Here is a 26,096-nt window from a genome sequence, read left to right on the forward strand (position 1 = left end):
TGCTATTTCTCTGTAAGTGCTGCACATTCTTCTGTCACTGCCCACACCCTGCCAACACTCGACGAGTGTCCTGTGAATGACTGATGGTCACGTCCATTGCATGGTATCTCCTGATATGAAGACTCATTGGAATGCAGAAATGTTCTTGCCACTGAAAGGTTCAATAATCATACAGTAACTCACTTCTTGAGTACTGAATGTAGAAAGAAGTTTTCTTCATCCCAGCTACAGATTCTCTCTGACTTATTCAACTATGAAGGTCTTGCTTTCCCTCCTCGGAGTTCTTACTTTACTGTCCATAGTTCCTCAAGGTAAGAAGAAAACCTTTCATTCCAAAGTTATGAAAATATAAGTGAAAGAGAATACAAGGTCTTTCAAGAGTTTGAAAATAAATTAGAAAAGAGCAGATTGTACCATATAACAAAGAATGGGAGAGTAGTGAAGAGCTGGTTGTTAGGGCAACAGCTGTAAGGTGGTACCCTCCAGTGATTTAACCTATGAACTTTTACTTGAAGATTGTGTTTGATCTAAAGAAGGTGAAAGGAGGTTACAGAACACAGAAAATTTGGGGAACTGAAAAAAAATGGAAAATGAGCAGAGATTAGAATGGCCAAGGTGTACAGGAGGCTGCTCCATCTGTGGTTTACACAACACTCTAATCACTGATCTAGGTAAGGGCTTATGTGGAAATTACTTTATGTATGGTGGGACTTAAGATTCCATCTTAACACTTAACCAAGTAACCAATTACACGGGCCTACTTATTGAACAATCAATCTAACCCTCCCAAATTAACTTTAAAATCCATCAATACTATGTGTTAAATATATATTCATCTTTGGGCTTATCAGTGGGTTTTACATTACTATCAATTGACATCTTTTATCATGCACTTACTACTTTAAGATCACCTTTTAATTCCTAAAGAAATTCAAGATTTCCTTCATGGTTCTCGTTTCTTTTATGAGATAAAATTCATTCTTTTCAAGTGTACCATTTATGTGGTTTTCTGTATATTCCTAAAGTTATTCAACCATCATCACTATCCAATTCCAGAACATTCCATGACTCCAAAAAAGAAACTCCATATTCATTAGCAGTCATTCCCCATCTTCCTCCTCCCCTCAGACCCTGGCAACTATTAATCTATTTTCTGTTTCTATCCATTTACCTATCCTGGATATTTAACATAGTCAAATAACATGTAAATCTTTGTGTCTGTTTTCTTTCACTTAGCAACAGGTTTTTCAAAATGTATCCATATTGCAGCATGCATCAATACTTAATCTTTTTCAACTGATAAAATAGTATTACAGTAAATGGATATACTATCTTGTATTCATCCAGTCATCAGTTGATGGACATTTGGGTTGTTTCTAGTCTAAATCTTTTATCAATGATGTTGCTCTGAACATTTACATCCAAGCTTTTATGTGGATATATTTTCAATTCTCTTGGAAATATACCTGTGTTTTATGGTTACACTATGTTTAAATTTCTGAGGAACTGTCAAACTATTTTTCATAGCTTCACTATTTTAAAATCCCACCACCAGTGCCTGAGGGTTCCAATTTCTTCACATAGTCACCAGCAGTTGTTATTGTCTGTTTCTTTTATGATAGTCCTCCTAGTTAGTATAAAGTGAAATCTCATTGTAGTTTTAATTTGTATTTTAATTTGCATTTAATTTGCAACATGAATGATGTTGAGCATCTTTTAAGTGTTTTATTGGCCATGTGTATATTTCTCTACTCAAATTCTTTACTTATTTCTTAATTTAGTTGTTTTTCACTAGTCTGTTCTTCATATACTTTTGACATTAAACCTTTAGCAGATACAGGTTTGCAAATATTCTCTCCCATTCTTTAAGCTGTTTCTTTTTAAATATATATATATTTGACTGACATTGCTGTATCACTGAATATGCTTCCAGGCTCGAATTAGAAACAACTCAGATTCAGTTACCTCTGTAGGCAGATGACATGATCTTATATGTAGAAACCCCAAGATACCATCAAAAACTTAGAACTAGTACAAAAATTCAATAAGTTACAGAAAACAAAATCAATAAGCAAAAACCAGTTACATTTCTACATATTAACAACAAACTGTTCAAGAGAAATTATGAAACCAATCTCATTTATAACAGCATCAAAAGAACAAAGTACTGAGCAATACAACTTAACCAAAGAGGTAAAAGACTTGTACACTGAAAATTACAAAATATTGATGAAAGAAATTAAAGAAGACACAAATAAAAGCAACATTTTATGAACATTTTAGCAGTATTAATTCTTTCAGCTGCTAAATAGCAACAAGTTTTTCAAAATGTATCCATATTGCAGCATGCATCAATACTTAATCTTTTTCAACTGATAACTATTTAGCAGCTGAAAGAATTAATACTGCTAAAATGTTCATAAAACCTAAAGCAAATAATAAATTCAGTAAAATCCCTGTGAAAATCCCAATGTTATTTTTCATAGAAAAAAAATTTAGAACAGCTTTTTAAAACTTTTAAACAGCTGAAAAAAATTTCTTAAGAAAAATAAAAGAGAAGGAAGAAAGAATGAGTCCTAAAATTCTTATGCAGCCACAAAATTCCCTAAATACTGAAGCAACTTTGAGCAAGAAGAACAAAGCTGATGGCATAGTAATTCATGGCTTCAAAATATATTACAAAGCTATAAAAATTTTTAAAGTATGATACTGGCATAAATACAGGTATGTAAGGACTTGCTGGTGGTCCAGTGGCTAAGACTGCACTCCCAATACAGGGGGCCTGAATTCCATCCCTGGTCAGGGAACTAGATCCCACATGCTGCAACTAAAGATCTGGCATGCTGCAGTGAAAATCAAAGATCCTGCATGCTGCAGCTAAGACCTGCTGCTGCTGCCACTGCTCAGTCGCTTCAGTCGTGTCCGACTCTGTGTGACCCCATAGATGGCAGCTCACCAGGCTTCCCATCCCTGGGATTCTCCAGGCAAGAACACTGGAGTGGGTTGCCATTTCCTTCTCCAATGCATGAAAGTGAAAAGTGAAAGTGAAGTCGCTCAGTCGTGTCCGACTCTAGCGACCCCATGGACTACAGCCTACCAGGCTCCTCTGTCCATGGGATTTTCTAGGCAACAGTACTGGATTGGGGTGCCACTGCCTTCTCCAAACTAAGACCTGGTATAGCCAAACAAATAATTTTTTAAAAATAGATATGTAGAACAGTGGAAGAGAATAGAGACCTCAGAAATAATCCCCCCACCCCAAAACACAGAGGGAACTGATATTCAACAAGAGTACTAAGACTACACAATGGATAAAGGAGAGTCTCTTCAACCAATGATGTTAGGGAAACTGGATAGCCACGTGCAGACTACATTTATAGAAAAAAATCAATTCAAAATAGATTAAAGATTTAAACAGGAGACCCGAAACTGTAAAATCTCTAGAAGAAAACATGAAGGAAGAGCTTCATGACACTGGTCTTCGCAATGATTTATTGGATATGCACAAGCACCAGAGGCAAAATGAGATAAGTAGGACTACATGAAACTAAAAAGCTTCTGCAGAGCAAAACAAACAATCAACAGAGTTAAAACACAACCTAAGGAATAGGAGAAAATATCTGCAGGCCCTATACTCAATGCTGCTGCTAAGTCACTTCAGTCGTGTCTGACTCTGTGTGATCCCATAGACAGCAGCCCACCAGGCTCCCACATCCCTGGGATTCTCCAGGCAAGAACACTGGAGTGGGTTGCCATTTCCTTCTCCAATGCGTGAAAATGAAAAGTGAAAGTGGGGGGGAAAAAAGAAAAGTGAAAGTGAAGTCACTCAGTCGTGTCTGACTTGTAGCAAAACCATGGACTGCAGCCTACCAGGCTCCTCCATCCATGGGATTTTCCAGGCATTAGTACTGGAGTGGGGTGCCATTGCAATAAGGGTTTGCAAATTCCTTGCAGAACACATGAGGAGCTCACACAACTCAATAGCCCAAATAATAATAAAGCAATTAAAAATGGGCAAGGGACCTGAACAGATATTTTTCCAGAAAAGATATACAAATAGCCAAAAAGAATACAAAAAGGTGTTCAAAGTCACTTATCATTAGGGAAATGCAAATCAAACCCACAATGAGCTATCACCTCACACCTGTTAAAATAGCTATTATCATAATAATAATAATAAGTATTGGTAGATATATAAAGAGAAACCTTGTACACTTTTGTGGAAACATAAGTTGAAAAAGTAATTTGAAAAAATATGAATGCTTCTTTAAAAATTAGAACTAGAAACCACTATAAGATCCAGCTATTCCACTTCTAAGTATATATCCAAAAAATGATATTGAATAAAGATGCTGAAGAGATAACTGTACTCCTATGTTCAGTGCAGTATTATTCACACTAGCCAAAATAAGGAAACAACCAAAGTGTCTTGTCAATGTATGAATGGGTAAAGAAAATGTCTTATATGTGTGTGTTTGCGTGTGTGTGTGTGTGTAGTCATACAACAGAATATTATTCAGCCTTACAAAGAAGGAAACTATACCATTTGTATTGACATGAACAAATGTCCTGAAGGACATTATGCTAAGTCAAGTAAGTGAGACACAGAAGGATCAATACTGTGTGATCTCATTTATGTGTGGAACGTAAAAAAGTAAAAGTCAAAGAAGTAGCAAGTAAAATGGTGGATGCCAAGGGCTGGAGGGGCAGGGAAGGAAATGGAGAGATGTTAGGGTACAAACGTCCAGTTATAAAATGAGCAAGTTCCAGAGACTTAATGTACAATACGGTGACTATAGTTAATAAAAATAGTCAATATAATGTATTATACACTTGAAATTTGCTGAGAGTAGATCTCAAGTGATCTTACGATACAATAAAAGAGGATGACCACATGAAGTGTTGGATATGTTAATTATCTTGTGGTGGTATCAATATATGTTATATTGTAATATTGCATTGTATACCCTAAATGTATACAATTTTTATCAGTCAGTCATTCCTCAATTAAAGTGAAAAATATATACACACATATGAAGAAAATGTGATATATATATAAGATAAATTCAGCATTAAAAAAGAAGGAAATCCTGCCATTTGTGACCACATGGGTGGACCTGGAGGGTACTATGCTAAATGAAATGTCAGACACAAAAAGACAAATACTGTGTGATGTCACTTATATGTGGAATCCAAAAATAGCACATTCATACTAACAGGGCCTGATGGGTGGAGGAAATGGGGAGACATTGGCCAAAAGGTACAAAGTTTCATTTATGCAAGACAGAAAAGTTCTGAAGTTCTACCTCACACAGTACCCACAGTTAACAATACAGGATTGTATACTTAGATTTTTCACAGTCTAGATCTTATGCTAAGTATTCTTACCACAATTAATAACAACAACAATAATAATAATAATAGAGGAAGTGAGAGGAAATTTTCATATGTGATTAAAGTGTCTTATGATCTTGATAGTAGTGATGATTTCACAAGTGTAAAGTGATAAAGTGAAGTCACTCAAGTGTAAACTAGTCACCAAACTTACTGAGTCATGTACATTTCAACTGAAAAAGACATATAACTACAGTGTCACCAACATACAACCCTCATTATTAATGAATGAAGCCATTGGGAATCAGTAGCTGCTATTATCTCCAAAAGATAGACAACCAGACATTAAGGGCCTCCTGATAAAACACACACACACACACACACACACACACACAATCACCTCCACCAGCTGCAGTACAGCCAGCTAAAGGAATCAAACGTGAGTCTGGTCAAGTGTCTGAATCCAGTTGCCAATTTACTGAAAATACAGAGGACACAGGAACATGCTGATTTCTCTAAGAGTATGCAATCAGAAAATTATAAACTGTAGGAAACACTACAGGTTAAACACCCCAAGTTCTTCGACATAAGAACTGTAAGAAAAGTATAAAAAATGGACTTGGGAAAAATCTGTAGGTTTAGAAGGAACATCAAAAATTATAAAGAGAAAAAACTAAACTACAGTATCTAGGGATGAAATTCAGGTACTAACACTATTTTTAAGTAAGGAAATGCATGCGAGTGATTCTTATAAAACTTAGGCTTCCTTGGGGTAAAGGGATAGATGGAAACACCTATGATCAAGAACTGGAAACCAAGGTGAGAGGTCATGGCGTGTGGGACCCTGTGCAGGTCTCAAAAACCTCCTCAGTAAAGGAGGTAACAGCTCTGAGCCTCAACACACTGGAAAATGGAAACCAAGACCCAACTTCCCCATCCCATTCTCATTCTCAGTTGATGATTTGTTTTTTCACCAAGACAGGAAAAGCAACAAGTGACAAAATCCCCATTTCCCCACTACCATGAACCTTTACCTAATTTTATCTCACCCTGCCTTCAAAACTCATACTCTGACCTAAGGCCAACCCCTTCACCTGTACATGAGATTTCATCTGCACGCACTTTCAGAGACCTCACTTGTAAAATTAAACACCCTTTCCTGAATCATGAATCCCCACACTTAAATGGATCATTAATTTTAGCATAGCCAAAAATATGCAGTGACAGCTCTTATCAGAAACGCTGCCCGTTTTCAGCCTCAGCTCACCGACTGCTCTAGAGAAGAAACCCTCATTTATCTTTATTCAGTACTGCCACTTTTCTCTTCTCCATTCTTTTTTTGTCATTTTTTTCTGGAAGTTCTTTATTGTTGTTGTTTTATTGTGAAACACTTCAAATAGTAAAGTGTTCAAACATTAAAATATACAAACACACAATACAATGTTTTCTCTTTTTAAAGCCAGAAGCCTCTTTTTTCAGGAAGGATGTCCTTCAGGATACTATAACTGCAGAATGAAGTGCAATGCTAACGAATACGCAGTTAAATACTGTGCTGACTGGACCATCTGCTGCAAAGAGAAGAAAAAAGTTAAGGAAAAAAAGAAGTGGTGAAAAGTCTAACTCCATCTTCTTCAGAAATCTAAAGATGTTTAAAACTCCCTTGTCTATATAAGAATAATTAATATAATGGATAAAGGAAATTCATGGTAATTATATATGTAGATGCTCAAGTTAAAGTAAATATTTTCTAAAAGCTCACAGTCTGTTTTCATGTGTGTACTTTTTCATTAATTTCCTCAACTTATATCCACCACATTGTCATTTCATCTATAGTAGGTATCCCAGCCCCACCAGTTTCAAACCATTTGACCTTGGATAAGTTCTTTAGTCTCTCTCTATCCCGTTTCCTTATCTATACAACCGGATAACCATGGTACCTACATCATAGTGTTGGGAGAATTACATGAATTGTGTGTATGTGTGTGTGTGTTCAGTCATGTTCGACTCTCTGTGACCCCGTGGACTGTAGCCTGCCAGGCTCCTTTGTCTGTGGGATTTCCCAAGCAAGACTACTGTTGCACGGATGTGCTAAATTTGTGAAATTTGTTAAGAGGGTCACTTATGATTTTTACATTTTTTTGAGTACATGGTATATTTCAAAAAAAGTTTTTAGGAAAATTTTAATAGGAAAAATTAACAAAGAATAAAAATATTGAAGACAAGGAATTCGACTAAGAGATTATTTCCATGGGAGAGACAACAAACTCCTCTAAATAAAGAGAAATACAGCCAACACAGAAATATTGATAGGCTAAAGCCATCATTTTAATGGGCTGGTACATCTCAGAAGGTCCTCAGAGGAAGTCAGCAGGAACCTCAGACACAACTATTTCCCAACCATTGAAGGCAAATGCTTTTTATCAATGCAGCAAAGAATTGACACGTCACAGAATACATGAAAGATTTCACTTTTATGACATGATTTCCTGCAAATACCTTTTGTTCGCCAGCATGTGTTAAAGAATCTTCTTATGAATGCATTTGCTCCACTTTTAACTGCCAATAAAAACAGAATTAAACACACCGTGCTTGCAGGGTCATAACGCCTTGGATAAGATTGAAGACTGCACTTTACAAAGTTTTAATGGTAAATTGAACAGGCTCCAAAGACCCCAGTCATGTTATGGTTGGGTGTCCCTTTTTCAGTTGCTCTTATGTTATTTCCCAGAGATGTATTATGAGTTACTAGTTTCCACAGTTCCAACTCATGTGAATCGCTCATCAACTATAGACAGGTAACAGAGCCCAGCAGATTTGCTTGGAACTATTTGCAGTGGAAAACATTTAGACCCCAGGAGTCTGTCAAGGCCCCATGGCAGGAGACACGCAGAATCTCAAACAAATAACAGTCTGATTATCAAGTGTCATTTAAAGAAGGAAAGATCACCGACACAGAAGTACAGAAGCCCCTGGTTCTAGGCCCGCTTCTCGTTGACTTTTTCCTGCATGCCTGACTGCCTGCTCAGGCTTAATCACAAAGTAGTGGAAAGTGTTGGTGGCTGGTGAATGGGTCTGGAGGACCTGACGCCTAGGTTCCGATCAGTGACTAGTCTTTCTCCTCACCTCAAGACCTGGGCGCCTCTGGAGTCTGAGGGATCAGGAGGAGTGGTAGGCAGGCAGCTTAAGAGGGTGAGGGTGGCTCCGAGTCATCCTACTGAATTCCCCGCTCTTGTGTGTTCAACCTTACCAGTCTCTCCACCCAGCCTGCCCAAGGGCCTCTGTAGCGTAAAAGTAAGCCGTGTGGTCTGACCAAAGGCCACTGGCAAGTGAATTTGCCTTTCACACGCCCATTATCCCTGGGGCACCCCCTGGGGAAAAGGAGTCCAAGGGAGACACCATGAGTCCAAAGGTCCTGCCATCCAGGACAGTGGCAGAAATCTCACAATTCTCATGTGCCTCTTGAATACTTACCTATGGCCTTAAATGATACCTTTAGAATGTGAAGCTTTCAGACAAAGGGTAAAAGCTCTCTGCTGACTTTAGCAAACCACAAGCAAAGTTGTTGACTCACCACTTCAAGTGGACCCTTCTCAGTATCAAGTTGCTGGTTTCTTTCCATAGGACATAAATTTTGACCCCTCAAACCGATGTTCCATATGCTCCTATCATGCTTTAAAGTTAATATATTTGAACAACTTGCTCTATTTATTGATTCTGCTCAGCATCAAATTTGCCTTGGTTTCTAACTGACTTCAAAGTGCAAGTTCTAAGAGTCCTAGAGGAACAGTCCCTCTCCCACCCACTATGTATCCTCTAAAGGTCTCATGCTTTTGCTCTGCCAACGCCATCAGTTCAGTTCCCCCACAAAATTCACAGATTCCCTAGACCAAAATCCAGAACTAATGTCTTCTTTGAGACTACTATGTGTCCTTAGCATCTTATCTCTGTTCCCTGGAACAGCCTGGAGCATCCATCTCTGCCTCTCTGTTTCAATTTTCTTCATCCAAGTCCAGCTTCCTCCTCACTCTTGTAGGACCTCATACCCTCTTTCCCTTGATGGTTCATAATTCCACAGGGAAGAGATTCCATTTTACCTGGTGGAACATAGGAGAGCAGGACAAGGACCACAAGGACGAAGAGTAAGCTCCTCATAGCTGAACCAATCAGCAAAGGGACAGCTGAGAGCAGGGGAGAGTCACTCTATATGTAGGTCTTGAGCAATAGTGAGCTGCGTGACTAGTGAACCTTTTAGGAACAAGAACATCTACTTGCTCCACTGAGCAGTTCAATCAAATAAAGGTCTGTCTTTGAACATAATGTCTCACCATTAAAATATACTTCTTGAGTACCACTTGCAAAGTGCGTTACTTAGGACTGTGGGAACAGCCCTAATGGCCTGGTAGGATGTTATGTAGGTTTCTTTGTATCCTCACTGTACATTCATTTAACAAATGCCTATAGTATACAGAGAACTGTAAGGCTGCCTTACTTAGCTGACTGTGTTTTTGATAGCTGTCTTCAGTCTCTCACCTTGAAAAAAAGAAATGCCAGGTAGATATCACTCTTTGTTTTAAAATGCAAAGAACATGAAGCTTGGGTAGAAAAAAGGATTTTCTCGAGTTTATACGTATCACAAATGGCAGCAACACAACTTACATGGCTCATGCATACAGAATAATTAAAGAATGGCCCAGCCCATTTCTAATATGGCTGCAATCTATTTAGGGAAATCAGAGCTTCCCACAGAGCAGGGCAAAGTCCTATAACACCATCACCATGAGTCTTCCATGCTGGGCAATGTGGGCTATACAAAGAATTCGTGTTAGAACTCTTGCTTTGAAGGACTGAAGATCAAGAGTGCCTGACAGTTTGCAGTGCTTTACAAAACCTTTATCTGATCTTATATAAATACAGAACCCAGAATCAGACAATCCAAATTCAGATCTGGACTCAGCTTGATGAGCTTTCAGTAAGGCACTTGCTTTGCCTTTCCAAATGTCAGTTCTCTCCCCTGTAAAACAGGCTGTACACCATTAATGCTTCCTATTACAGAGGCTTGTGGTGGGGCCAAGCAAAGCAATTCTTGTAAACTGTCCTTTGTAAAACGTACACTTCAGGGGCGGTTAGACCCAGAGAACAGAAGAAGGCATTTAAAGCTAGAGAAGAAAAAAACTAGAGATGGGAGAAATAGGGCTCCTCTAACAGGAGAGCAAAAGAACCAGGACAGGAACAAAATCACTCCCTCCTGTGTGCTTTTCACATCCATGAAAATTTATATACATGTATCACTTGGGCTTCATGCATTCCAGCTTCAGGAAGTGTGCGATATGATTTTGATTACAGAGCTGGGGAAGACTCCTAAAAAGAACTGCAAAACAAAAAAATATGTAAAGAAAATTCGTGAAAGACATGAATTTGGGGAAATGACCAAGTGAGCATGGATGCACTTAGGGATATGAAAACCACTTTCCAGCCTGGAGCAAGTGCAGCCAGAAATATATTCATGCACCCCATCTGGCTCTGATCTCCTCTTCTCCAGCCAAGCTTCTTGGCCTCTATCTCTACTCTTGCTGCCATGCCCTGCAGAACCTGCTGCTTTACACCTTCTCCCAGCACACCTTTCCACCTGCATTCCAGCGAAACACTGGCTTGTTCTCTGAAGGGTACGGCCTCCCAGGAACTTCTGGTGACTGGGGTCATTCATCTGCTGAGGCTCCACGCACCATGGAACAGGCAAGGAGCATTTGTTGTAAGACTAAGGAAATGGCCTCTTAACTGGTGTCCCATGTCATTTTTACATATTTATTGCTCCTCTTTCATGCAGTTATCAAATGACCTTTATAGAATTGAAATTGGATCATGCATTTGCCACAAATAAAACCTTTCACTGTCTTCCTATTGGGCTAAAGTAGAAACTGCTTACATGGACAACAAGCCCCCTCATCTGGCCCAACTGCTTCCTGCAGCCCTACCCGTCTCATGTGCCCACTGTCTCACATGGTCCACCTGACTGGACTTTACTTTTCTGAAACAAGCTCACCTCACAGCTTCTACCCATGCTGTGCACACATCCTGGAAATCTACATCCCTGCCGCCCAGTCTTCACCTAACATTTACTCATTTAAAGAGATATTCTCAGTGTTCTCCATGGAATAAATTTTCCTGGATACTCCCTACCTAAATTATATTCTCCCCTGTTAAATTTTCTCATAGGATCTTTGTTCATTATTCAGTTCAATTCAGTTCAGTTGCTCAGTCGTGTCTGATTCTTTGTGACCCCATGAATCGCAGCACGCCAGGCCTCACTGTCCATCACCAACTCCCAGAGTTCACTCAGACTCACGTCCATCAAGTCACTGATGCCATCCAGCCATCTCATCCTCTGTCGTCCCCTTCTCCTCCTGCCCCCAATCCCTCCCAGAATCAGGGTCTTTTCCAATGAGTCAACTCTTCGCATGAGGTGGCCAAAGTACTGGAGTTTCAGCTTTAGCATCATTCCTTCCAAAGAAATCCCAGGGCTGATCTCCTTCAGAATGGGCTGGTTGGATCTCCTTGCAGTCCAAGGGACTCTCAAGAGTCTTCTCCAACACCACAGTTCAAAAGCATCAATTCTTTGGTGCTCAGCTTTCTTCACAGTCCAACTCTCACATCCATACATGACCACTGGAAAAACCACAAAATATTAGAATTTGTGTATATATGTTTTTTGATTTAGTAGTTGCTTCATCACTTGACTACAAGTTCAGTGAGAGCATGGACCATGTACATCACATATACATCACATCAACCAAACCCAGTATTTTTTCTGGGGCACTGGATTAAGTCCTAAGGCTGCCATAATAAAGCACTACAGCCTGCGGGGCTTAAACAGAAGAACTGTATTGTCTCCCAGCTCTGGAGGCTAGAGGTCTGAAATCAAGCTGTCTTCAGAACTGCTTCTTTCTGAGGCCTGTGAAGGAAGGATATGCTCCAAGCCCCTCTCCCAGCTCCTGGCAGCCCCTGGCATTCCATGGCTGGTAGATGGTGTTCTCCCCAGGTCTTTGTATTGCCTTCCCTCCGTATGTGTTTGTGCCTGTGTCCAATTTTGCCCTCTTATACGGAAACAGTCATATTGAATTAGGGCCCATCCAAATGATTTTCAACTCAAACATCTGCAGAGACCCTATTTCCAAATAAGGTCATATTCACAGGTACTAGAGTTTAGGACTTCAACATCCTTGGAGGCTCACAATTTAACCCATGGCAAACATTAACTTTTCATCTTTCATTTTCCTGGGTAATTCTAGGACCCAAATGGCATCACAACAATTTTTTTTTCCAGGACACTAAGTTTTTTTTTTTTCTTCTATCACACTACATGGAAGAAGAATCAGCCACAGATCTGCCCAGTAGAAACTCCTGGGCTTCTGAAAGCCACTGGAGAATACCACACAACACTGCAAGTAAGCTGAGTTTAGGCATGAGGTCACTCCTCTCACTTCAGAGGCTATTTGACCTCACCACCCAACACAGCCCATCCTACTCTCAGCAAGTAACTTGGTTTCTGGTTCAGAAAAAAGAGATGTCAGCGGGTTTTAAATGATTTTCCACTGACCCTATTCCCAGCCTACTCACCCAATAAGCAAGCATATTTCTGTAAACGAATATGTATTTTTCTTCTTTACTTTCTTCTTTGGAGGAATAAGTGCCAATTCTCCTGCCACATCTCATCCTTCCAGCCAGGCTTGTAGCACATGCACACACATCTCCTAAGTTATGTTGCTTTCTCATTAATTCCCTTTTTTTAAAAAAATAGAAATTTTTGTTGTAAAATATATAACACATATATAGAAAACCCACAAGACAAAGGTAGAGCTTCACAAATTATTATATGCTTAACCCCATAGTAAACACTACTCAGATTAAAAAAACCACACTTCTGCTGCACCCCAGAAACACCTCTATACAACCCCATCCCAGTCATAACCCCCTCAAGTTACCACAAACCTTGACTTTTATTGTAATCATGTCCTTGAACTTCTATTTCTACCAGACAACTCACCATTCTTACAAAAATAAAATTTCATCTTGCTTATTTTTTCCTTGATATATCTTTTGGTCTCTTTTTACCTAAGTGTTCTCCCTCCTGCTCTCTTACAATTTAACTGTTAAGTAGCCTAGGACACCTGGCCTGGCCTGTAGATTTACCCACAACCTGGATTTTGCTGACTGGGTACTCACTCATGGTGAGGTTTAACTTGTGCCTCTGTCCTCATATTTCCTGAAAACAGGCAACTGGATCCACAGGCTTGGTCAGACTCAGGTTCAACCCCTTCAACAGAACTACAAGTTTTCTTGTTTCATCAAAACTTCATAATATCTGGTTTTGTCTCTGATTGTGCCTTTGACAATTACGGACACTTAATGCCAAGAACCATTCATTCATCAACAGTTGAAAAGGGGTTATATGCTAATTTCCAATGGCATTTTTACAGAATAGAAATAACAATTCTAAAATTAACGTGGAACCAGAAAAGATCTCAAATACTTAATGCTGAGAAAGAAGAACAAAGCTGGAGGCATCATGCTTCTTAATTATAAACTATATCATAAAGCTATAGTAATCAGAATGTATGGTACTAGAATAAAAACAGGCACATAGATCAACGGAACAGAAATAAGAACACTCCCAAAATTTTAACATCCTTCAGCTGTCCTCTCGACAAGAATTTTTAAGTTTTTTTTTGTTGTTCCTTTTCACTTTTATGGGGAAAAGACAAACTTTACCTAACAAAATAATCTTGCAAATTACTTACCACCAATCAGTGTGTTCTTGAACAATTACTTCAATGGTCTATGTTGTTCACATTGGGAGAGCTACAGACCTAAAATCGATTCCGAATAATGGTATACCTGAAACACCGTCCATCAACTATACTTCAGTAAAAAATAAAATTAAATAAATTAATAAAATTTCACTCATAGGCCTTTGTAACATGGCTCTACCACCCACTACAACCTCATCCATAACCACACCCCATGGTCCAGTAATACCTAAATATGTGTTCACACCTGCACACCAGACTTTTCTACTTCTGTACCCTGAGTCTGTGGATCTACTGATCTTTCCTAGAGCCCTCTTTCATGTACTACCGGGATAATTCCTACTTACCCTTAAAGATTCAACTCTTCCAGGAAGCCTTTCCTGCTTCTCTCAAAGCTCATTTTGGTGCCCCAAGTTTCCGTAGCATTCTGTACATAATTCCTGTTCACAGCTTTTACCTCATTATGTGTGTATTAGTTGAGTTGCTCAGTCATGTCTAACTCTTTGCAACCCCATGGACTATAGCCCACTAGGCTCCTCTGTCCTTGGGATTCTCCAAGCAAGAATACTGGAGTGGGTAGCCATTCCCTTCTCCAGGGATGAAACCCAGGGATGGAAACCAGGTCTCCTGCATTGCAGGAGGATTCTTTACCATCTGTGCAACCAGGGAAGCCCATTACCTCATTATATGAAAATTATAACCTATGGGCCATGCACCAGTGAGGGCAGGAATCTTCTCTATTCTCTATGTCCCTGGAACCCAGCAAAGGGCCTGGCATAAAGCACCACTAATGTTGGCCACCCTGAATTGAACTGAACTGAACTTTCCTGGTTTCCTGCTCTCTAGAGCTCTCCATTTCCATGCCCCATGCTGGATTTCCCCTCCATGCTCACAGTGATCATGGCCTTTCTGTATTTTCCCCACGTGGGTCTGTAACTCACTTGTTACAGACATGAGTCTGAGTAAGGACAGGGTGGGCTGCTGATCTGCTCACAGTCATTAGTAAGGCTGAGGATTTGTCACACACCAGGTCCATGACCAGTGTGGTAGAACTGCCTTTCTCACAGCCCTCACAGAAATCCACGGAGATAAGGACAGCTCTGTTTGCTACAACTGTGCTAGGAAATTCAAGGACCAGGAACAGACTCAAATGCCCAAAGGAAAAAATCATGTTCTATAGACAATCTGTCTGAAGCTAGCCTAGGGGACTTCTGGGCATCTGGCCAGCGGCATAAGGGCATCTGATCTTAAAAGAAAGCACTGAGAATATTTGTCCTTGCGTGTGGCCAGGGACCAGTTCCAAGCCAGAATCTCCTCACAGAATGTCCTAAGACTCCAAACATAATCAAATCTTGCTAAAGGCAATCGTGGTTTCACCTGATTACACAGCCCCTTCCAGGCAGAAGTGTCTCTTGATTGCTTGCCACAACCAGACCCCACTTTCCTCTCTGAACTTCTCCAGGTCCAAACAGGGATTTCTTTAGTATCCTCATGTCATGGTTATATGTAACCAGCTGGTTAAATTTTTTTTCCTACATGGGTTTGGACTTAACGGTTTGGTCTGAAGTTCTTGCTCAGAGCTTGCAGGCTGTTAGACACACTGAAACTATGAGCTTAATCCTCACTCTAAGTCCCACCCCAACATACAGTTAAAAGAGCCTGGTGAAAGAGTGGAGGGTTCTGGATCATGCCCTAGAAGACCCAAGGTTTGGGTCAAGTTTCCCAGTGATCAGAGAAGCTGCTGTGCTCACACCCTTTGTTCCTCTGGTCTGATGTCCCCCAGCTGCTAAGGAGACGGCAGCAATGCACTCCTACCCTCTGACTTCCATGGATTCTCCCATCAGCCCTATATGGCAGAATGGGCCACACTGAACCCCAATATCCACCCCAGCTTGAAACAAGGCTTTTCCCATCTTCTGCTGGGAAGTTCTAGGATCAGAAACATGTCCCTTCATCACACCTGAAAGGCTTCCTCCTTTCATTGACCTCGATCTTCCTTTTGACAATGTGCTTCCAGCTAAAAGGATGGTGTAAGTTAAGCTGGGCCATGGGAGTCTGCCTCAGGCCTTCCCCAGGAGTGAGATCTCTAAGGATGAGCTGGTTAAAATAGGTGGCTTATCAACAAAAGACATTGATTTCTCACAGTTCTGGAGGCTGGGAAGTCCAAGACCATGGTGCAAACAGATTCAGTGTTTGGTGAGGGTCTGTTTTTTCACTGTAACTTTACACGGTGGAAGGGACAAAAGATCTTTCCGGAGCTTCTTTTGTAAAGGCACAGATTCCATTCAAGAAGGCATCTCCTTCACAACCTAATCATTTCCCAAATGCAGTCAAAACAGTAATCAAAATAGTATGGAACTAGCATAAAAATAGATACAAACCAATGGAGCAGAATGAAGGGCCCAGCTAAGCCCAAATGCATTCAGTAAACTAACATCTGACAAGGTTGCCAAGGAATACACAATAGGAAATCTATGATATATTTAATAAATAGTGCTGAGCAATGCTAATCCTGGGCATATAACCAACTGTAAGTCTGGGGTTAGCATATGCAAATTATTATATATGGAATGAATAAACAACAGGGTCCTACTGTGTAGCACAGGGAACTATATTTTATATCCTGAGATAAACCATATGGAAAAGAATGTTTTAAAGAATGTATATATATATGTGTGTGTGTGTGTGTGTGTGTGTGTAACAATCACTTTGTTGTATAGCAAAATTAACATAACATTGTAAATCAACTATACTTCTATAAAAAATAAAATGGTGTTGGGAATATTGGATAGCCACATGCAAAAGGATGAAATTGGACCCTTATCTTACAGCATACACAGTAATTAACTCAAAATGTATTAAAGACTTAAATGTAAGACCTGAAAGCATCCACTCCTAGAATAAAACATGAGGCAATAACTCCATGATATTGGTCTTGGCAATTATGTTTTTAACATGAAATCCAAAGCACACACGACAAAAACAAAAATAAGTAGGACTACATCAAACTAAAGAATTTCTGCAGAGCAAAAGAAGCTATCAACAAAATGAAAAGGCAACCTATGCAATGGGAGAAATGGTTACAAATCCTAGATCTACAAGGTATGAATATCCAAAATATACAAGAAAGCTCACACAACTTGACAGCAAGTTTTAAAAAGCTGATTAAAAATAGGCAAAGGACCGGAATAGACAGTTTTCTACAGAAGACATACAAATGCCCAATGGGCAGATAATTTTCTCAACATCACTAGTCATCAGGGAAACGCAAATCAAAGTCCAAGGACAGGTTTCCCTGGAGGCCCAGTGGTAATACAGGAGCCTGGCGCAGCACAACTATTGAGCCTGTGCCATAGAGCTCAGGAGCTGCCACTACCGAGTCTGTGCGCCACAGCCACGAAGCCTGAACACTCTGGAGCCCGTGCACCACACAAGAGAAGCCACTGCAATGAGAAGCCCATGTACCATGACGAGAGAGTAGCCCACACTCCCTGCAACTAGAGAAAAGGCTCCCACAGCAATGAAGACCCAGCACAGCCAAATAAACAAATAATTTTTTTAAATCCAATGATATGTATTTTCACACCTGTTGGGATGTTTATTATAAAAAAGACAAGAGATAGCAAATATTAGCAAAGACGTAGAGAAAAAGGAACATTTGAGCATCGCTGATATAGCCTCTGTGGACAACAATACAGAGGTTCCTCAAAAAAACAAAATGAGAACTGCAATGTGATTCAGCAATTCCATTTCTCAGTACATAGTCAAAGTAAATTAAAATGATATCTCAGAATCATCTGCACACTTACATTCATTACTAACAATAGTCAAGATAGAGACACTATCTCAGTGACCAACAGCACTAAATGGATAAAGAAAATGTACATACATACTACTCAGCGTGTCCACACATACTGAATGCTATTCAGCCACAAAAAGGAAGGAAATCATGCCACTTGTGACAACATAGATAAACCGAGAGGACATCACACTGAGTGAAAAAAACTCAACATAGACAAATACCATATGATCTCGCTTAGATGTAAAATCTCAAAAAACTCAATTCAGAAAACCAGAAAGTAAAATGGCAGTTTCCAGGTGTCTGGAGGGGAGACATGTTGGTCAAAGGGAACAAACTCCCAATCACAAGATGAAGAAGTACTGGGGATCTAAGATACAGCATCGTGACTCTAGCTAATAACACTATATTGAATATTTAAAATTTGCTGCAAGACTAAATCTTAAATATTCTCACCACACACACACAAAATGGTAAATATCTGAGGTGAGAGATGTGTTAATTAACTTGATTGTGGTAATCAGTTTGCAATGTATACATACTTAAAATCATCACATTTTACTCCTTTAAATACATGCAATTTTTCTCATTAATTATACCTCAATAAAACTGGTGAGGAAAACGTCATGAAGAATGGTTGGAAGAAACAGATATGTTCATTATCTTGACTATGATGATGGTTTCACATTCAAGTATGTATGTGTCAAAATTTATCAAACTGTACATTTTAATATCTGCAGTTTTGTCATCTCTACTTCAATAAAGATGTTTTTTAAAATAGTGACAGCTATTTTAAAATGATCTTAATAAAACATTGCACAGCTTTTTTAATTTTATGAAGTTTGAAATGACACAGAAAATATTTATGCACACATCACCTTATCATGATGCATGTATCATGTGAAATGCCAGGCTGGATGAAGCACAAGCTGGAATCAAGATTGCCAGGAGAAATATCAACAACTGCAGATATGCAGATGAAAACACCCTTATGGCAGAAAGTAAAGAAGAACTAAAGAATCTCTTGATGAAAGTGAAAGAGGAGAATGAAAAAGTTGCCTTAAAACTCAACATTCAGAAAACTAAGATCATGGCATCCAGTCCTATCATTTCATGGCAAATAGATGGGGAAACAATGGAAACAGTGACAGACTTTATTTTGAGGGTTCCAAAATCACTGCAGATGGTGACTGCAGCTATGAAATTAAAAGAGCTTTCTCCTTGAGAGAAAAGCTATGACAAACCTACACAGCACATTAAAAAGCAGAGACATTATTTTGTCAAAAAGGTCTGTCTAGTCAAGGCTATGGTTTTTCCAGTAGTCATGTATGGATGTGAGAGTTGGACCATAAAGAAAACTGAGTGCCAAAGAATTGATGCTTTTGAACTGTGATGTTGGAGAAGACTCTTGAGAGTCCATTTGACAGCAAGGAGATCCAACCAGTCCATCCTAAAGGAAATCGGTCCTGAATATTCACTGGAAGGACTGATGCTGAAGCTGAAACTTCAAAACTCTGGCCACCTGATTCGAAGAACTGACCCACTGGAAAAGACCCTGATGCTGGGAAAGATTGAAGGCAGGAGGAGAAGGGGACAACAGAGAATGAGATGATTGAATGCCATCACTGACTCAATGGACATGAGTTTGAGCATGCTCTGGGAGTTGGTGATGCATAGGGAAGCCTGGCATTCTGCAGTGCATGGGGTCGCAAAGAGTTGGACGGATCTGAGTGACTGAACTGAACTGATACCACCTTACAAAAGCAGAATACATAAATATGGGAATATCATGCCTGTAACTATACAAGATAAAATATTAAACAAAAAACTAGAAATACAATCAACTTCCTTGAGAAACACACATGTTGTGTCTGAAGAGGTGGGGCTCAAGTGTAACTTCTTTCCTTGTAATTCTCAATATTTTATGAATTTTCTAGAATTGCATTTCTGTTGTAACATAAAAGTCAAACAATTAACTTTATTTATTTAAAATAAATACAAACAAAATAAATTCTTTTATAAAAGGTCTCTGTTAGTCTTTTGGAAAATCCAGGTTTTCCAAGGGGGTGAGCAGTGCCTTTGCCAATAGGAAAAGCTGTCAAACAGGACACGGCTGGTTGTTTTTTCCTCATATAAGCATTGCCAGCTCAGCTGCCTCAGGGGAGGTCAGTGTAGCATATCTACCTGGAGCAGATCATCCCCAGACCTGAGAGGTTAGTGCTGAATGGCATGCTCATCTTTCCCTCTCTGCTCTAGGACAGCCTGCATCAGACCCTGCCAGAAGCCTCCTCAACAAGAAAGTGCCAGCCATGGAGTCTCCCTTCACTGTGTTTGTGTTTCTCATCTTTTGGGATACAGCACTAGCAGGTAAAATGGGAATCTTCCTGGGAGAATCCTTGTCTAGAAGAGCAATTGCACTATGCAAGCCTATGAATGTCCTACCACCATAAACTCTGTAATTTTTGAAGTACCTTGAATCTTGGCTCTCCAAACTGCAGCTGTACAGTTTGAGGCAGAAGTCTGAGCATCTCTGAAATGTAATTTCTTCATTTACCAAATGGAAATAATAATAACTTCAGAGTCTTGCAAGGATTAAATAAAATAATGTATAGAATATGCCTATACATATGTACAGTTCCTGACTTACAAGAGTTATCATTATATTTTTATTAGTAATACTCCATTTTGTTTTGCTACAGTTGTTGTATCTCTACTCAACTCTACTCATCTCTACTAGGAACATGCCTAGGTATAGCAGTCAACACCAGCAAGCAGTAATAATGTAATTTTTAAGTTTTCCAATATACTCAAATTACTCACCGTTAACTTATCATTTGTAGATCCTTCAGGTACACAGGGAAACAGATTAGGAACTGCCATAACCCAAGAGATTTGATGGGCTTCATGTGATGTGAGAAATATCTGATTAGATGAGGTAGCAGCTGGAGAAATGTTACGGAGAGCACAAGCTGACCTCATACTGACCGCATCCATTACTGACTTTGAAAATCTCATCTTGAGAATTCTCTTCATTTAGTGTTACTGAATCAGTTCACATCCATATGTTGAAGGGTCCTACTTAATTTCTCAATCTCTCATGTATTCTCTAGGCAGATGAACCAGATGTTCATATCATGTGACTCAACAGGCTGGATTTAAGAATCTATAGAATCCAGGCCTCTAGAAGCTCTACAGGCCACTACAATTCCACTATGGTTCATGCAATAAATCCATGGGCTCTGGACAGTGAACAACTGCACAGTCTACAATATTCCCTTCAGTGCTGTATACATGCCCATAGCTTATTATTTTTATAAGAACTTCTTTCTTTATAGAGATCATTACAAATTTCACATATAGACCATTAATACTTCACATCTTGTTAGGCATCCATCTTGCTAACCTAGTAACCCTGACCTCCTCTTTTCCTGTGTATGTTAATCGCTTAGTCATGTCTGACTCTTTGCAAACCCATGGACTACAGCCTGCCAGGCTCCTCTGTCCATGGGATTTTCCAGGCAAGAATACTGGAGTGGGTTGCCATTCCCTTCTCCAGGGGATCTTCCTGACCCAGAGATTGAACCTGGGTCTCCTGCATTGGCAGGCAGATTCTTTATGGTCTGAGCCACCAGGGAAGCTCCAGGCAAAATAAATGGGGTAAACACTTATTCAGAATTTCCACAAATGGCCAAATTTTAGTATTCTTTCTCCTTTCAACACTCTCTTACATATGAAAATAAACATTCATATTCTGATGATTCTGTAGAGTTACGTGTCCACTAAACTGTAGGTCCAGCTCAAACGCCTTGGGCTCCAATAATACATCCCATCCTCAGAATGGCTTCCATCCTCCTCTGAACTCACATCACCACTCCATGTTGCATATATCTCACTGGACTTGTAATATTTTCTTCTCTCTCATGCATCTTTTGTGCTTCCTTTTTAGCCAAGACCAAAAATTCTTTGCGGTATCATACTCAAATCTGTACCTAAACAGTACCTGGATTTATAAAAAACTGGCTTGAGAATGAACAAATAATTAAATATTTTGTTAATGACTACATACATAGGTAACTTGTTTATAGAATTTATTATTCGACCAATTTGGGCAAAGTTCCAAGTTATTAATTGTCTCAGTCAGTTCAGGCTACCATAGCAAAATATCATGCATGGCAAGGCCTAAACAAAATTTATTTTCTCACAGTTCCAGAGGCTGGAAAGTCCAAGAGCAACTGAAGACCAATTCAGTTTCTGATATGAGTTACCTTCCTAGCTTGCAGACAGCCATCTTCTTTCTGTGTTTTCTGTCAAAAAGGCCACCAATTCTGTGGACCAGGCCCCCCCTCTTATAACCTCATTTAATTTTACTGTCACCTCTAAAGTCCCTATCTCCAAGAACAGTCACACTGGGGATTATGGTTTCAATATATGAACCTGTGGAGGACACAGTTCAATCCATAGCTTTTTAAATTTTTTCAATTATAGTATCAGACTATGAACAGGTCTCTTGGAACCCACTTTGACAAAAATGGAAGGACTGGTCATTCTATAGTACAGAAAGGTCTATCATGAATAATCTTTCCATTCATTTTCTTTCCAGGCTTGAATCCATTATCATCAGAATTATACAGAAGATGTCACATAAATGGTACCTGCAGACTTGAGTGCTTTGGAAGTGAAATGCTAGTTGCCTACTGCATGTTTCAGCTGGAGTGCTGTCTCAAAGGAAATCCTGAGCCCTGACTTAAGAAGCCAGTAAATACCAATTAACTTGACAGAGAATTTAAACTGAACTCTGACACTGAGATGTGCCCACAGTTGTTGGTTTTCAGCATTTTTATAAGCCATCAGAACATCAAAACCTTATAATATTAGATTTGAAAAGCTGAGCTGATGTCTTCCTAAAGACATTTAAGATCCTCAGGAAAACAGGTTATAATATATTTTTCCTCACTTCAAAGTGATACGCACAGTCTCCTCAGTGACTATTTTTATCTTTACTCATAGAAAGGTTATCTACATTATTTATAGAGGCCCCAAAACTATAGAAACATCTTTTAACACCTAGGCTTTACCCTACCATACCTTCAGTTCCCTATTCACCTTTTCTTTGAGCCTCTCGTCTGTAGAGGAACAGACCTGACCCAGCCTCTAATGACCTTATATATCTCTCACATGGACCACTTTGACTTCACTTAAGGCTGCACGAGTCTTGACTGGGTCTGACCCTGAAGGTCTTGAAACACAAGGACAAAAGCTATGTTACGATGGGCTGTAACAAAGCAGGTTCTCATCCACCTCCCTGGTTTCAGAGAATGAAATTATGTGACTTTCCACTTCAACCCCCTTGGGTTCAGCTATCAGACCACTTGGCCATAGTTCAGAGTTGGCTTCTCCACAGCTGAGTGGCTCACCACCTCTACCACCTACCATCTCCCATTCTGGGGGAGTGCCATCCTGTGAGACTAGGAGCTAACACACCTGCTGGTCTTGCTTTGCTGTGTGTAAATAATAAACTGTCCCACTAGAATTCATTGTTTTGTTTACCAGTGAACCTTACAAAAGTACGACAGGCAGGGACATCCCTGGCAGTCCAGTAATTAACTCTGCACTTCCACTGCAGGGGTTGATGGCTCAATTCCTGGTCAGGGAACTTAAGATCCCACATGCCCTGAAGTGTGGCCAAAAAAGAAAAAGAAAGCAAAAGGAAAAAAAGTGTGACAGGCAAACCTAGCAACTTCCACTAGCTCAGTGGTTGTCCCATTGACTACTGTGGTGCTGCTGCACATCTGCCTCACTTTTCAGTGTCACCAACCCATGTACAGATGCACCAGTGAGTTCAGCACATGCTGCTCAGGATAAGCAGTGCAGCGATGGAAGGGGGCGGATTCTGGGTGTGCAGCAATCTTCTTCAGCTTCACTGCTGAATTCAGCTCAGACTCTCTTGTGATTCTGAGAGGACAGGGCTCTAACTGCAGAGAACCAATCACTGACCTAGAATAGGACTGAGAAAACTGTGCCCAAGGCCTGGCCTGAATGACAGCCCCGCCTTTCCAGCTACTCACTGATACTGAGAAAAGACAAAAGGATAACAGTGGTTGAAAGGAATGAAGGGTTGTAAGGGGTTCCACATTCCCAGACACTATCCAACCTTTGATAAAATCCAGTGTTGGTGTCTTTAGCAGGGAAGATACTAAAAATCCCCTCCTCAGAGGCCCAAATTCTCCTCTGGAGTCATTAGGGGACAGGGGATAAAAAGGGATGGGATTAGACATGACCTGGAGTGATAACCATGGTTCAGTATCCAGAGTAAGGAAGGCATCCAGACAGGACCCAAGAAAACTCTCAGACTCTGAAAGGAAACTATAAGCAAGGTGAAAAGACAGCCTTCAGAATGGGAGAAAATAATAGCGAATGAAGCAACTGACAAACAACTAATCTCAAAAATATACAAGCAACTCCTGCAGCTCAACTCCAAAAAAATAAATAACCCAATCAAAAAATGGGCCAAAGAACTAAACAGACATTTCTCCAAAGAAGACATACAGATGGCTAACAAACACATGAAAAGATGCTCAACATCACTCATTATCAGAGAAATGCAAATCAAAACCACAATGAGGTACCATTTCACACCAGTCAGAATGGCTGCGATCCAAAAGTCTACAAGCAATAAATGCTGGAGAAGGTGTGGAGAAAAGGGAACCCTCTTACGCTGTTGGTGGGAATGCAAACTAGTACAGCCACTATGGAGAACAGTGTGGAGATTCCTTAAAAAACTGGAAATAGTACTGCCATACGACCCAGCAATCCCACTGCTGGGCATACACACCGAGGAAACCAGAAGGGAAAGAGACACGTGTACCCCAATGTTCATCGCAGCACTGTTTATAATAGTCAGGACATGGAAGCAACCTAGATGTCCATCACCAGATGAATGGATAAGAAAGCTGTGGTACATATACACAATGGAGTATTACTCAGCCATTAAAAAGAATACATTTGAATCAGTTCTAATGAGGTGGATGAAACTGGAGCCTAATATACAGAGTGAAGTAAGCCAGAAAGAAAAACACCAATACAGTATACTAATGCATATGTATGGAATTTAGAAAGATGGTAACGATAACCCTGTATGTGAGATAGCAAAAGAGACACAGATGTATAGACCAGTCTTTTGGACTCTGTGGGAGAGGGCTAGGGTGGGATGATTTGGGAGAATAGCATTGAAACATGTATAATATCATATGTGAAACTAATCACCAGTCCAGGTTTGATGCATGATACAGGATGTTCGGGGCTGCTGCACTGGGATGACCCAGAGGGATGGTATGGGGAGGGAGGTGGGAGGGGGGTTCAGGATGGGGAACACGTGTACACCCGTGGCAGATTCATGTTGATGTATGGCAAAACCAATACAATATTGTAAAGTAATTAGCCTCCAATTAAAATAGGTAAATTTATATTAAAAAATAAAGGTTAAAAAATAAATAAACTTCAGATTTCTGGTGATAGAGAATATATTCCAAATTAGTTTTTCACGTGAGAAGAATGATTTCCCTTGAAGAAATGCCTACATGGAATGTCATAAATAATTGTTACTGTAAACACCTTCACTATTTTCAGGCAACTGTGTGAATACAGAATAATAAATTTACTTTCAAAAAAACAAACAAACAAACAAACAAACCCTCAGACTCTGAAGGAAACAGGGGATCCTTATATGAGCACACTGATTCCTCTGGAAATGTCCTCAAAATACTCCACAATCCTTAGGCTTGCTTCACATCTTACTTTTCCACTTAAGATGTACATTCTTTATACACAGAGATAAACTGAAACTTGAAAATATCCCAGCCTGCTGACTATCTGAAGAGCCTCTCTTTTCAGCTGGCTGAGAGGGCACTGTTAGAGACCCATTAGAGAAGTGGTCTCCAAAGCAAGAGCGAGAACCTGTATCTCTCTTAATACTTAATGGCAAGAGACATTCATTCATCAAGAGTTGAATAAAGGTGATATTCTAATTGTCAATGGCATTTTCTTACAGAACAGAAATAACAATTCTAAAATTCATATGGAATCATGAAAGATCCCAGATAGTCAAAACAATGTGGAGAAAGAAGAGCAAAGGTAGAGGTATCATACTTCTTAGTTACAAA

The 26,096-nt window shown here is 39.8% G+C and overlaps 2 protein-coding genes across 2 annotated transcripts; both read left to right on the forward strand.

Annotated features, from left to right (window-relative positions):
• The first annotated feature begins 204 nt into the window (after window positions 1–204).
• LOC109562741 (beta-defensin 43-like) lies at window positions 205–7,092 on the forward strand. Its single transcript, XM_019965740.2, has 2 exons — window positions 205–311; window positions 6,794–7,092. The coding sequence occupies exons 1-2, from the start codon at window positions 254–256 to the stop codon at window positions 6,943–6,945; spliced, it is 210 nt and encodes a 69-aa protein (XP_019821299.2). The 5' UTR covers window positions 205–253; the 3' UTR covers window positions 6,946–7,092.
• A 13,015-nt stretch (window positions 7,093–20,107) lies between these two features.
• On the forward strand, window positions 20,108–25,224 carry DEFB134 (defensin beta 134). Its single transcript, XM_019965515.2, has 2 exons — window positions 20,108–20,304; window positions 22,538–25,224. The coding sequence occupies exons 1-2, from the start codon at window positions 20,247–20,249 to the stop codon at window positions 22,678–22,680; spliced, it is 201 nt and encodes a 66-aa protein (XP_019821074.1). The 5' UTR covers window positions 20,108–20,246; the 3' UTR covers window positions 22,681–25,224.
• Window positions 25,225–26,096: the final 872 nt, after the last annotated feature.

This window comes from Bos indicus, chromosome 8 (assembly GCF_029378745.1).
Source record: "Bos indicus isolate NIAB-ARS_2022 breed Sahiwal x Tharparkar chromosome 8, NIAB-ARS_B.indTharparkar_mat_pri_1.0, whole genome shotgun sequence".
In the NCBI taxonomy this organism is placed as follows: Eukaryota; Metazoa; Chordata; class Mammalia; order Artiodactyla; family Bovidae; genus Bos; species Bos indicus.